The sequence below is a fragment of the Nelumbo lutea genome, chromosome 1 (assembly GCF_056320005.1).
Source record: "Nelumbo lutea isolate HS-2025 chromosome 1, American lotus-T2T, whole genome shotgun sequence".
Lineage (NCBI taxonomy): Eukaryota > Viridiplantae > Streptophyta > Magnoliopsida > Proteales > Nelumbonaceae > Nelumbo > Nelumbo lutea.
The window spans coordinates 185,356,114-185,368,869 of NC_142684.1; the positions used below are offsets into that span (position 1 = coordinate 185,356,114).

The 12,756-nt window shown below is 40.3% G+C and overlaps 2 protein-coding genes across 4 annotated transcripts in view; both read right to left on the reverse strand.

The window, feature by feature from the left end:
* Positions 1-1,620: 1,620 nt before the first annotated feature.
* LOC148879785 (WRKY transcription factor 22-like) lies at positions 1,621-3,993 on the reverse strand. The gene is made up of 3 exons (XM_088961444.1): positions 3,223-3,993; positions 2,990-3,103; positions 1,621-2,876 (listed from the first exon to the last, which is right to left on the reverse strand). The coding sequence occupies exons 1-3, from the start codon at positions 3,645-3,647 to the stop codon at positions 2,336-2,338; spliced, it is 1,080 nt and encodes a 359-aa protein (XP_088817570.1). The 5' UTR covers positions 3,648-3,993; the 3' UTR covers positions 1,621-2,335.
* Positions 3,994-9,928: 5,935 nt separating this feature from the next.
* LOC148879786 (uncharacterized) overlaps positions 9,929-12,756 on the reverse strand; it is a 30,552-nt gene continuing 27,724 nt past the window's right edge. For 2 of the 3 annotated variants that reach the window (XM_088961454.1, XM_088961456.1), the window contains 3 exons: positions 12,550-12,728; positions 10,877-11,122; positions 9,929-10,788 (listed from right to left, as the gene is read on the reverse strand). In XM_088961454.1, the coding sequence (XP_088817580.1) occupies positions 10,482-10,788; positions 10,877-11,122; positions 12,550-12,728 (732 nt within the window). In that variant the 3' untranslated portion in view covers positions 9,929-10,481. The remainder of the gene's footprint in view (positions 10,789-10,876; positions 11,123-12,549; positions 12,729-12,756) is intronic. The other variant, XM_088961455.1, reaches the window with a different exon arrangement.

Here is a 12,756-nt window from a genome sequence, read left to right on the forward strand (position 1 = left end):
CGTGTACAAGCTAACGAGATGGATCCCATCTTCCAATATTTTTTTATTTGTTTTTTCCCCTAAACTGACTAAAGCAGTTATAGATTCTTAAATATTGAAGATGTCGTGCGTCTGGCTATCACCTATGCCTACTCCCGGTCATCACCACATCCATAAAATAAATGAGAAACGAGAAATACAACTATGCTCACGCATTTAAAATATAAAATTAACATTTTACAATTATAAATTAGAATCTCCAAATACCTTCACTGAGATAACCTAGCTAGCTATTTGCATTAATAATTTTATTATTTATTAACCCACACCGGCCATTCTTAAAAGAAAACATCTTGAATTATTCAAATGACCACATGAATATAACAATTTGTATTATTGTTTTGCTTTTTGCACCATCAATTCCTTTTCCTTTTAGAAAACAACACTCCTCAGATTATTCGAATACTCTTCTTACTCATGATTTTTCTTTTTTGTTATGCTGATTCCTCAGCTTATTAAGATATTCTAGGATTTCTATAGGGGATTGATTTCAGCACAACTCATTTTTTTATAAATTGGGTATTTAATCCGTAGTGGAAAGAAAAAAAAAGGACCTATATATCATAAAAGTCAAAATATGGGGATATTTTTGTCTTTTCAAATATATTTCTTTTTAGGGTTGTCGCTGTATTTTAATTTTTAATCGTCCAAAACCCGGTCCAACATCTATTTCGATTTATTTCGAATTCAGATCTTAAATTCTACATCCATTTCAAAATCAGATACATAGTTTTTGGACTGTGTTGATTCAAGCAGTTAGACCGTTCGACATGGAAATTATGGTTTTTAAAACCAAATGGATCGGAGGGCCAGACTGGAAAAATCGGGAATTGGTCACTTGATCAGTTTCATTTTTCCCCAAAATTGATTTTTTTTTCTCAATATCGTTGATTTTGGTCAACAAACCGCTAAACCGGTTGATTAGTTGTTCGAACTGTTCAAACGGTTTTGACCGTTTTTTAATTTTTTTTATTTTTTTTGTCAAAATGAGCCAACTGTTCGAACCAATAACTGGACCCCTGACCGGTTCAATCACCAGGTCAGTTTTAAAAACCATGATGAAAACTGGTCAGGAGATTAGTTTCATTTCGACCCTAAACCTTTTTTTTTTTTGTCAAAAAACTATTGAATTATTTAGTAATGTATGACTAGGCAGCGTAGAACTATTAATCCATTTGCCCTAGACAATAATTTTTTTGTGTGGTTTTTTATTTTAATCAGTTTTTATTTTTTTAATTTATCATGAAGTAATTCATTTTGTCAGATGGCCGAGCCGCTGAATCAAAAGCTGGTGGCCAAAGTGATTCAGTTCCAGATTGTTTTTTAAAATATTGATCAAATAGGATGAATTTGACACCCTCATAAAGATTTAAATACAATTGAAATTTATCATTTTTTTTATTTGACACTTCCATAAGGGTTGTTATTCTTTTAAGTGAATAATACGCATCAATAATTTCTTGTAATAATAAGATTCAAAACCACACCACTGATTTTCGAAAACAAAAAAAAAAAAACCACACCACTGTTGGTAATTCGTCATAGTAACCTTGTCTTACACTTACATTCTTAAGCCTTAAATAATCATCACTCATAAGATTTGTATATACATACATTTATAATTAATAAGTTCAATATTTTATATTTATATTATATATACAAGTTAAAAATCCGATCCGATTCGGGTTGATAGGAAATCCGATCCGATTACAGTCATAGTCATGAATGGGGATATACCCAAAATCCAAATCACTCACAATTGAAAATTCAAATTAAATAATAGTTGACTTTTCACCACTCACAGTACAGTACAGAGTGAGCAGGAACAGTATGGGTGTGCTGGGAGACGTGACAAAGCGACAGAACCGGAGTGGGTGGCGGTCTTGAGCCTCTGAGACGGGTAACCGACAACTGTCACGCATATATAGATAGTTCCAGGTTAACAGTACAGGTTTTTTAATAGAAAAGTAACCGAATAAAAAAATTGGAAAGAGCCAGGCAGTATCTTCGTTGACCTTGGATGTACAGAGAGAGATGATGATCAAAGGAAATATGCTATGCTACTATCTCATCATATTAGTATGAGATTGGGAACATGGAATAACTCTTCTTTTCTAAGACTCGGTAATGGTGGTGTCTATGAAACAAGTGTGGTGGTGGAGAGAGAAGAGATTCTCTTCTATGTTTTCTCTCCTCTCTGTTTGGCGGACAAAAAGAGAAAAAGAAAAATAAAATGGAAAGTTGGGAAATCTAGTATCCAATGTCGGGGCCGGGGGTGCGCATCTTTTCCGGCATGTCAGATGCCACCGGCGGCGGCGGCGGCGTTTTGGGCGTGCCAAGGAACGGGAGAGGGCTCCGATAAATGCTCGGAAAAACAGTCGTCGAAGGCCGGGCCAGTGGAGGGTGTGACACTGGTGGGTCCGGCGAGTTCTTCTAAGCCCATGAAGAAGTCGTCGTTTATCACATCTGGGATGAGTAGCTCGTCTTCGTCGTCGTCCTCCACCATTTCTTCTCCGTCGTCCTCCCGGCTTTCTTGCTTCATCGGTTGTTCGTCTTCAACGGAGGTAGTTGATGGGGTCGTTGGTGAGAGACCACCTGTTGAAGTTGGGGAAGCGCAAGACGGTTTTGTGGTGTTTGTGTCGGGTTCGCCGGTGGTGGGTCGTTGAGGTGTAGGGAACTTGTGTCGGGTGCTGCCGGCGAGGGAGTTCCGGTGGGTTGGGAGGGGATGGTTGTGCTCGGCCGTATAGGTTATGATGAACATCCCAGGGTCGGTGCGGCTCCGCTCGACTTGTTTCCTCGCCAAACATCCTTTTGAGCTGCTACATCTGTAATAGCCCCTGTTTTCCGAACAAGCAATCCATAAGTACACGAGAAATCACAGAATAATTAGCGAAAGTAACAGGAAAGAAGAGAAGAAAAATGCGTGAAACCCTAGAGACTAAAGACCCACCTGGGATAGGGCGAGCCCTTGATTGGCTTCTGGCCGTACTTTCGCCAAGCCCACATGTCGGAAGAGAGGCCTTCGGCGGGCACCTGGCACACAACCCTCTTCTGCTGGTTCTTCCTGTAGAAACAAAATAGAAAATAAAACAGATTAGCTAAAGGAAACGTCTTAAGACATTGGTATCTGCAAAATTTTCAGTTTTAGCTTGTTCGTGACAACAAATCCAGAAAACGACTAACCTTCTCTTGGATCGAGGGGCCTGAAAATGTGCAGTGGTAGTAGTGGCTGCAGCAGCGGGAGCAGTCCCGACGACAGAGCCCTGAGGCTGCTTTCGTTGTTGTTGTTGCTGCAGTTGTGGTTGCTGTTGTTGTTGGTCTTTTAATTCGCCGAGAGGAACTTTGAACGAGGTGGTGAGGTTTTGTGCGGAAAGAGATTGAAGCTTGGGGAAGAAGGGCTTGTACAGTTCCTCTAATTCTTCAATAGCCGTCCGCGATTGAAAGAGATCTGGGGAACGAAGGAGATAATCGTCTTGTTCAAGAGCCAAAGGAGAAAAGCAAGAGAGAGGATCCTCCGTGAAGGAAGTGGTGGCGGTGGTGGTGGTGGTGGTGGTGGCGCCCATGGTGCAGCCTCTCACTACCGCTTGTAGATCCCAGTCGACTTCCATGCCTGTGAAATATCCGGATACGCCTTGAAACTTGCGCGATTGATTATTAACCCCACTAGCTCTGTCTCTGTCCCTGCTTCTGTCGTCGTTGCTGCTGCTCCCGTTTCGGCATAGAAAGAGAGATGAAGGGGAGAAAGGACGGCGCTGACTTTACAAGGAAAGAGGGATATACAGAGAGAGAGAGAGAAAGAGCGATGAGACAGAAAGAGCGATGAGACTTGAGAGGTGAAACTGAGCCGGGGGTTTTATATTATTTGTATGAGAGAGAGAGAGAGAGAGAGAGAGAGCAGAAGAGAGAGTTTGGAGAGAGAACGAGGAAAAGCAGTTTTTGAGAAGCTCTCAAACCGCTTTTGCTTTCGCTTTTCCATTGACTTTTAAAAATGTCAAAGGGGGGGGGGTCTTGTAATTCCAAGCGAAAGGACAACCCCTCGAAGGCTTGGAAAAAGTCCACACGCTCTAATTTCGTTGTCACTTGTGAGTTGTGAGTTGTGACCGGACCCCTCGTCGGTCGAGTTGTTTGGGGAGAGTCGAGTCAGACTACTCGTGAATTATCAGCCCCAAAAGTCCAAAAAGGGAGAGAGAAAGAATAAAATAATCCGGTAAGGGTTCCGTCTTCATGGACGTGAAGAACGTCGTAATCCCAAAATAAGAGCGCGTGAGAACGGGGATGAGCGTGGGCGGGGGAGGGGGGTTGAGAGGGCTGAGGACTGAGGGGACCATCGAACCATGACGAGGCAATGACGCCTTGTTTTAAAAGACAAAGGCAGAAGAAGTTATTGTCTTATTGGTGTTAGGCGCAGTCCACCGTGGCCCGTGGGCACGGGACGGCGACAGATGGTCGGCCGATCGGACTCCCATACTCCAACGGCAGCAGATGGCCGATAATGGCAAATGAGGTCTCGCCTGAAACTGCTGGAATATAGGAGATGAGAGGAGAGCTAAAAGCCTAGATAAGAGACCGCTACCACAGACTACAGTGTCATACTACTACGACTACTATTACTAGTTTACTACCATAAAAAACGATCAACGGAGCAGCTCAGCCGCATCAGCAGCGGCTGGTGGTGGGGCCCACCATTTTGTGGTAAAGAAGAAATTAAAAAAAAATATATATATATATTATATTATTATATTATTATATTATTATATGAAAAAAAGGCTTTTCCTGGCCCGGCCCTGGTTGCCCCGAATCTCCGCTTACTTTTCGCATGCATTGCGATTTAATGCAAAGCAAAGCAAAGCAAAAGGCTTTGGGTGCTGTGCTGTGATTCCCAGTACGGTGTCGGAGGATCCTGAACCGTTGAACAAAAGAATTGGTCAAACATTATTTTATCAGGAAAATCTGCCCTTCTCTGCTACCGACGGTATCTGATTTTGCGTATCACGGACTCACGGTGTGGAGATGGCCTCCCCCACTCGTTTAACCGTCTGTGGCGTGGGGTCCTCTCTATAAAAGTAGGACGATAGGATATTCTCCATTTCTTCCCGGCCGTGTTGGATCGTGTTTTGAATTTCTGGTTTTGATCTGGGGGCCCGAAATGCCCCACAAAGAGGATCTGGATCTCGGCTTTCAACTCTCTCACCGTGAAAATGAACGATCAATCTGACACAAAGAGTTCGACTGACACATTGGATTTGGACCGGTATCAGATCTAATATAAAATAAAAAGGGTTCTATACTTTATTAAATATAAAAATCCTTATAAAGTCCGAAATGCTGCACAAATCATATGATAGCAAAAGTCATTCATCTACCATTAATGATCTTGCTGTAAACCTGTGTAATCTCTCTCCTATGTGGGCCCACCCTTCTTCGATCAGAGAGAGAGAGAGACCCAATTTCTCAATCGTTTGGTTTGGTTTTCAAGTCCAAATCAAGAGAAAAGAAGGGCACACCCAGTTTGGATGACGATAGAAAATGGAAAATGGGATTAACCATAGATCGTTTCGTCCAAGAAACAAAAAGAAAAGCAAACGAAGAAGAAGAAGAGGTGAAGGGGGTGGACCACCAACCACTACTGCAGATCGTTTCTCATTCCATAGCCTACAAAGTGTAGACATGTTGATTGAGGGCTGAAACAGTCTTTTGGTGGGGAGTTTGGCGTGGAAGTTGGCGTGTTGTAGCTTATGGGAGGTGCGGAGATCATTCTATATGGACTGTAAACGTAGTTCAAATCTCCTGGTTGGTCAGTCAAATATTTACACTCCACGCTTTTCCATTTTGATCTTTGATCATACCTGCTCTTTTCCAGTTAAAATTGATGCATGGTTATAACCTGTGTTTTAGGCTCAGTTTGGAAAGAGTATAAGACTATAAATACAAATATACATAGTACAAATGTAAAATAATACAAAACACAGGCATTAAGTTTTAACCAATGTTTTAAATAACAATTCGGATAGGAATCATTTTATTTATTATTTTTGGATTAATAGTTTAAATGGATAGTCCGTTCTGATAAAAAAAATAAAAAATATTTGAAATAAAAACAGCCAAAATTATTGAATAATTGAACAGATCAATGGATTATTGACCAATTCAATGATATTTTTACCGATATCAAGTTTAGAATAAAATGAAACCAATTGCCTGAATGATTTCCGGGCCGAACAGTCCAGCCATCTTGATCAACTGAGGTTTGAAAACCATGGTTTTAACACATGGGTTAACTTAGACATTAACCGATGGAAAGATAAGTGCACAAGGTATGATGTACTGGTTCTAGTGGCTATTGTGCTTATGACATCATCATCAACACAAATATTGTTTATTCTCTTCTTTTTTATTCTTCTTTTCCTTCAGCTTCGTATAAACTCAAGGTTGTTTGATAACGGGTAAATGGCTGAACTGAATGACTTATCACATTGTCTATTGTCTATGATCAAATAATTAAATAACAATTCAAGGATATTGTAATCAACCCAGTTTCAGCTTTAGCCATGAATGAGCTCACCACCCTTATTCTTTATTAACTTATTCAGTGTTCAATAAATCATTCAACTCAACCACTTCTATCAAATTGTTTGAGAGAGAGAGAGATAACAAGTTTAGGTTTATATGAGAGGAGTGTGGATCCCCTACTGCAAATCTCGGCCAATCAAAGTTTTGCACCCTATTTTGTTAGAGGCTTCAGCAGCAAATCCACCTATCACATTACTCCAACAGCAAAAGGTTTAACAAACAATCAATGGTTACAACAAAGAAAACTTTGGCTGTTCATGTTAAGACAGTCACTGCTGTCCCACTGTCCATAAGCTCTCTCTAGAGGTGTAAAGTGGGCTGTGCCGGGCCGGTACACACTTTGTGTGGGCCGTTCCGTGCTGTCCTGCAGGCTATCATGGGATGTGCCGCACTCCCCAATGAAAATTTTGGGGGTCGGCCCGGCACGGCCCACGGCCTAGGCCCATGTGGGCCCGTGGGCCAAGCCTTGGGCCAGGTCGGGCCATGTATCAGTCCAAAGCTATTTAATTTTATATGAATTTTGTGTATAAAATTACTTATATATATGCAATAATTAAATAAATTAATATAATAAAATTAAAAAATATTTATTTTATTAATATATTATATATTATATATTATTATATAATTATAATATATATAAAATATAATATATATATATATAATATAATATAAAATATATGGGTCGTGCCAGGCTATGCTGGGCCGGGCTGTGGGCTGGGCTGTGCTGTGTCGTGCCGACCCGTGGACCTAAAATCCCAGGCCCATTACGACCCGCATGGTCGTGCTGGGCCTGGCACGGCCCACAGACCGTCGTGCCAGGCTGTGGGTGGCACGACCCAATTTACACCTCTAACTATCTTTATGACAAATTAGTCCATAAATCTAGCACTGTTATCTTGCATGGAATTTATAGAGAAAACCTTGGCTGCTTGAAAAAAAAATGTCTGGCCTGTTTCAAAGCTTCTTGCGGATGGCACATTACCCCATCTAGTTCTTCATGCACATGAAGCTTCAAACAGCCCAGGCGGTTCGTTACAAACAGCCAAGCCTTTCCCAAATTTTTTTGGTAGAATGAAAGATGAATGGGCCACACACATAATGGGCGTAGCCCTTCCCCAAGCATCACAAAAACAAATCTAATGGAACTGCCACTCCAAGAGAGTTCGAATCGAAAACTTGAATCCTATGACCCAAGTTAGCAAATCTATCAACTGCAAAATTATCTTAACACATGCATACAAGTCATGCTCAAACAAAATCTTTGGGAAAGGATAGAACACTGCTCCAAAAGTCTTGATACTTCATGAGGGTTATTCAATACCTCTCAGAACATTGATGGCCAGCTTTAAGGCTATGTTTGGTTTGAAGGAAAAGGTAGGAAAACCTAAACAAGCTTTGTAAATGTTTCCCTACCTTCCCCTTTCTTTCCCTACTTTTTCCTCCAAACCAAACACAGCCTAAGTTTCCGGGCTTCATATACCACCCACACATTCTCCATGTTGATCAAACACAAATTCACATCCTTACTTACAACCAAAAGCACCTTAGTGTCACCACCCCTTGCAATCACCCAAACATGTAATCGCATTGGTTCCCATAGACAGAGCACGCCCACAGTACATCCCAACCATGCATTGGGAACATCTCCCCATGACAAGTAGAGAAGATGTTACCAATGCATGCTGAGATGTACTATGGAGCACGTGGGGAGTCAATCCAGGCTCCAACAACACACCTCTCATCCTTTTTTGATGCATCAAAGTTCATTTTGATCTCACCTTCACATGTTCATTTGACAAGAAAGGAATTGTCTATAGAAGGAAATGCAGAAATGAAATAAACTCCAAGAAATTTGATCTAGCTCCTTCAATTACTAGAGAAAGGGACATACTAGAATTATTAAATATCTTATTATTCCTATTTTTCCAAACTTGCCACAAGACCATACCCACATTTTCAAGTAAGAAGTTATTATCCTAATTTAATACTCGCACATTATCCTGAGGTTTGGGGATGTATAGATCCAAAGTTAACCAGACTTGTTCAGCTATAATTAATTAACTTTTAACTCAAGATATGAGAGGGTTTGTCCTTGGCCACACTTCAAGTACAATAAACTTTTGCATGAGAAGACATATTAGAGAATAAAAATCTATTCAAAGACCTTACTCAACAGCTTAAGCTTTTAGGTTGAACAGTTCCTTGTTATTCCTACCTAAATATTTCCTTGAAATTAATATTCTTCCCATTACCATTTCTCCACGCAATCCCTTTCTTTAACAACTCTAGTTAGTGTAAAATACCTTGGAAAGCCTCAAATGTATTAATTGTGGGTGTTTGGCATGGATATCGTTTTCTGAGAAAACAACACCATGGTGCCACATTAGAGAAAGACAAACAACACCCTTTTGTCTAGTACTGCTTTTCTAGAAAAATGTTACTCCAAATCACACATTGAAAATCAGGAAAATATGGTCTAAAGCAATGTCAAATTCAATGTTTTCTGAAAAAATGACGCATTGGTGCCAATGGTGCAATGATGTAGCATCATCCTAGACATTGAATGATATACTTGATTTCCAACACTGATGCCAAATTCAATGTTTTCTGAAAAAACGACACGTTGGATGATGTATATAAGCATGGCCCATTTCTTGATAAAACATTGCTTACAATTCCACATGACTAACACCATTTTTATGAGAAAATGGTACTGCCAAACAGCTATGAGAGAGCATTGGTCAATGGGTAATGCTTGTACAGAGTTGCTTAAAGAATATGTACTTGATAGATACCGTTGCTATCACAAAAGAAATGCCATCTGAAAGCATCTCACCCGCACCTAAAATTCCCTCCTTTTTATCCATCCATCCATCCCAATCTTCAGATATCTTAGTTGAGAGAGAGAGAGAGAGGGGTCACCCCACTTCATAGTGGAATGTGGGGGAATAGAGGTGGAAGTGGTACCACGCTAAACGGATAGAAAGAATGGGAACAGGCATCCTCCCACACTAGCACTAGCGCTATCACCGTCGCCACCACCCCAGTAGCACCACCACCACAACTACGTGTCTCAATCACTTGTCATTTGTAAGTTGATGAATCAGGAACGAACCCTTCCAATTCCAAACATTTACAACCCTCATTTGTGGCCTTATCCATTATCGAGGCTTTTAAAGATAAATATGAACGGAAGGTAACCGTCACATGGGCCATAGTCCCATTAAAGAAAAGTTTCCACGTGGCAAAAAAATTAAACGGAAGAAACAACAGAAAGATCTAAAAAGAAAAAAAAAAGGCCAAAAAGTAAACCTGATTAGACGGCAAAATTCTTGCGTGCACCATTATCATAATATCATCACCTCCTTTTATCGCCTGTCAACTGTCAAAGTAATAAAGAAAGAAGGGATAGTTAATTAAACTCCACTTCTGAAGTATATGAAGTCTGAAACTCTGAACTACCAGATATTTTTTCTGCTTTGCGCCTTTATCGGGAATCAACAATGTACCTAATGACGGACTAGCCCAACCGGTACGCCACATCGGCCTGATACACGGGGCCCATAACCCATTTGCAATCATTCCCAGCACAGTTCCATAATTTGTTATTAATAATTTTTTTATCTTTTTGGTAAGATAAATTACATGCCCCATGAAGAAAATCAGCTCAAAGAAAACGACCTTCGCCGTCTCATAATCAGATTTTACCTCTTCTGAACAGTGACCGGATCAGGGGACAGATTAATAGATGCCTCCACTGCACATCTCGGATGCTGACACGTCTTTGCCGCGTTGAAACGGTGCAATTTACCGAGTCGAATTATCTCCCGCCTACAGAAGAATCGGATTTTCAAACTTTGTGCAGTACATCAACTGTTCCCAGCACGTACCCATCGGGCAGATCCTGTTTTAGCCATGCTGGAGTAGTAATCACCAACATTTGCCACAAAAAGGGGATCCCTATCTTCATTGCAGTGCTCGGTGCTACTGGTACTATTGCTTCTCTGATTGGTCTGTTCCAATTCCCTTGTCAGATCCTCCATTGTCTTCTTTAAACTGGCTCTGCTCATCTGCCCTCCCTCCCCTGTTGAGATTCCAACCATCGTGATCTTCGGGAGAAGAGGGCTCAGTGGCGGTGGTTCTTGCTTAATGCATTCTTGGCTCAAACCCTCCCTTCTGTGAGCAAAGAACAAAAAGGTTAGATTGAAAACCAAGTATCATCTACTCGTAAAATCAAGAAAGGCCATTTATTGGGTGATAGTACCTTGTGTCTGATTCCTTCTGGCTTTTTGGTTTTTGCTGTTTTCTCGACCATGGGTTTTGGAACCAATCTGCAAAAGGAAAGCGAAAATCTGTATGATCTGTTGTTCTCTGGCCTCGAACCGCTTGGTTTCTCTCTAATTTCAGGGAACTCCCAGGTTGCCATTCAAGTCCATCGTTCTCACATCCTCCCTTTGCATCGGAAACAGAATTAGCAGACTCCACGGCCTTCAGAAAAGAAGCTGCACTCCTGCAGTCATCCCTCTTCCTCATGAATATCATAAACAAAATGGACACAACATATATAAGCCACATTGCAAGTTCTTTTTTCATCAAAAATTTCCTATATTTTGTTTATCAATGAAGCCACAATGCAAATTCAACATTTAAGTATCATGAATTTGGAACCACCTCCCCCTAGTTGAAATGAAAATAACACCTCTACTCTGACAGTCATCCACAACACCAGATATACATCTTACTGTTTTCAGTGCTTTGTACAATTAGAGGTTATTTATAGTGAATGGTAAAACCTCGGGCTGGCAAGCATGACAACGTGTGTTTGAGTCTGTAAACGGCCACTTTGTGCATAAAAGTGCCAAGGGTAGACCATCGAGTCTACTCCCAAGATCGCTGGGACCAACCAACATTGGGTAATGGCCTTTTTTTTCCCTTTGTAGTGAAATTAGGCCACTATTACATTAATGGCATTCAGCTCATTTTTACAGTATTTCTGAGCTTATCAATTCAATAGAACGTAAGTTGCAGTGAAGACACAGAATAGTCTCTGCAAAACGACAGAAGACTACGACATAAAATATCAAATCGATTATTTCCTGGCAACAAAATTGCTAGATTATGGAACCATAATACTAGTCACATATCACTAATAAGAGAAGTAGAAGTCCAATGTCGAATTATAGTTTTGATCAATTAACAATGAAAGCTATAATAGTAGAGATGATAACAAATTGTCATTGATAAATGATCCAAGAGGCACCATAACGGGGAAAATAGAAGCCAACTAAACTATCTAAATGGTTGTTCTCAACTTCTCAAACGCCAAATAATTTATATGAAAATTACAACCAAGGACATGGGGATACTGTTATAGGACCAAGTCCTAAAAGAACATGAAGAACAATGGCAAATTGGAGTTGGTTTGCTAGTGATTAAAACATGTCACAGTTGAATTGACTTGCAATGTGGCTTGCAGGTAAAGTTTCTGGCTGGTTGTAGCCAAGACCTGGGATCAAATCTCATGATTTCAAAGAATCAATTCTGATAAACTTTGTGATGCTAAAAGTCATTTTGAGTTTCGAAATTTGATGAGAAAAATTGTTGGACCTAATTCCTTTTTTGGGCCTAAAGACTCATTCTAAGAAATTTTCTTTGGAGTTAATTAGCTTCAGAAGAGAACCATTTTTGGCTCAAAACTCATTCTTCAAATAGTGATTCTTTAGAACAAAATTTTAACCTTACATGTCTGAGACAGGGACCAAATGATGGACTGTTAGCACATGTTGCAGCAAAGATTTGACCACGTGGTTTCGCATTTCAATGTTCTTTTTAGAAGGAAACCTTGTCTTGAAAGTGGGGGCAAAGAATAATAGGGCAGACAAAACGAGATGGCAAATTGCCCTCTCAAATCACGCAGTTAAAGAAGCAGAAGCTTACCTTTCCTCAAAAGAATCGACCATATAAGGAAACTTTGGCTGAATCCCAGTAGCTTTCCTTAACCACCTATTTCCCAAGAGTACTTTGTCAACAGTGTGAAGGAGCTGCATTTCAGCAGCCTTTGAAATAACACTCAAAGGTATCCCAGGATGACCCATCTCATCCAGTACTTCTTGAACCTATTAGGAAATTATTACATACCTGTTA

Bases quoted from the DNA above. Each gene is read 5' to 3' on its own strand.
- LOC148879785 (XM_088961444.1), bottom strand. From the start codon at position 3,647: ATGGAAGTCGACTGGGATCTACAAGCGGTAGTGAGAGGCTGCACCATG. The intron at 3,104-3,222 runs GTTAGTCGTTTT...TTGTTTCTACAG, and splicing joins GCCCCTCGATCCAAGAGAAG to GAAGAACCAGCAGAAGAGGG. The intron at 2,877-2,989 runs GTGGGTCTTTAG...TTCGGAAAACAG, and splicing joins AAGGGCTCGCCCTATCCCAG to GGGCTATTACAGATGTAGCA.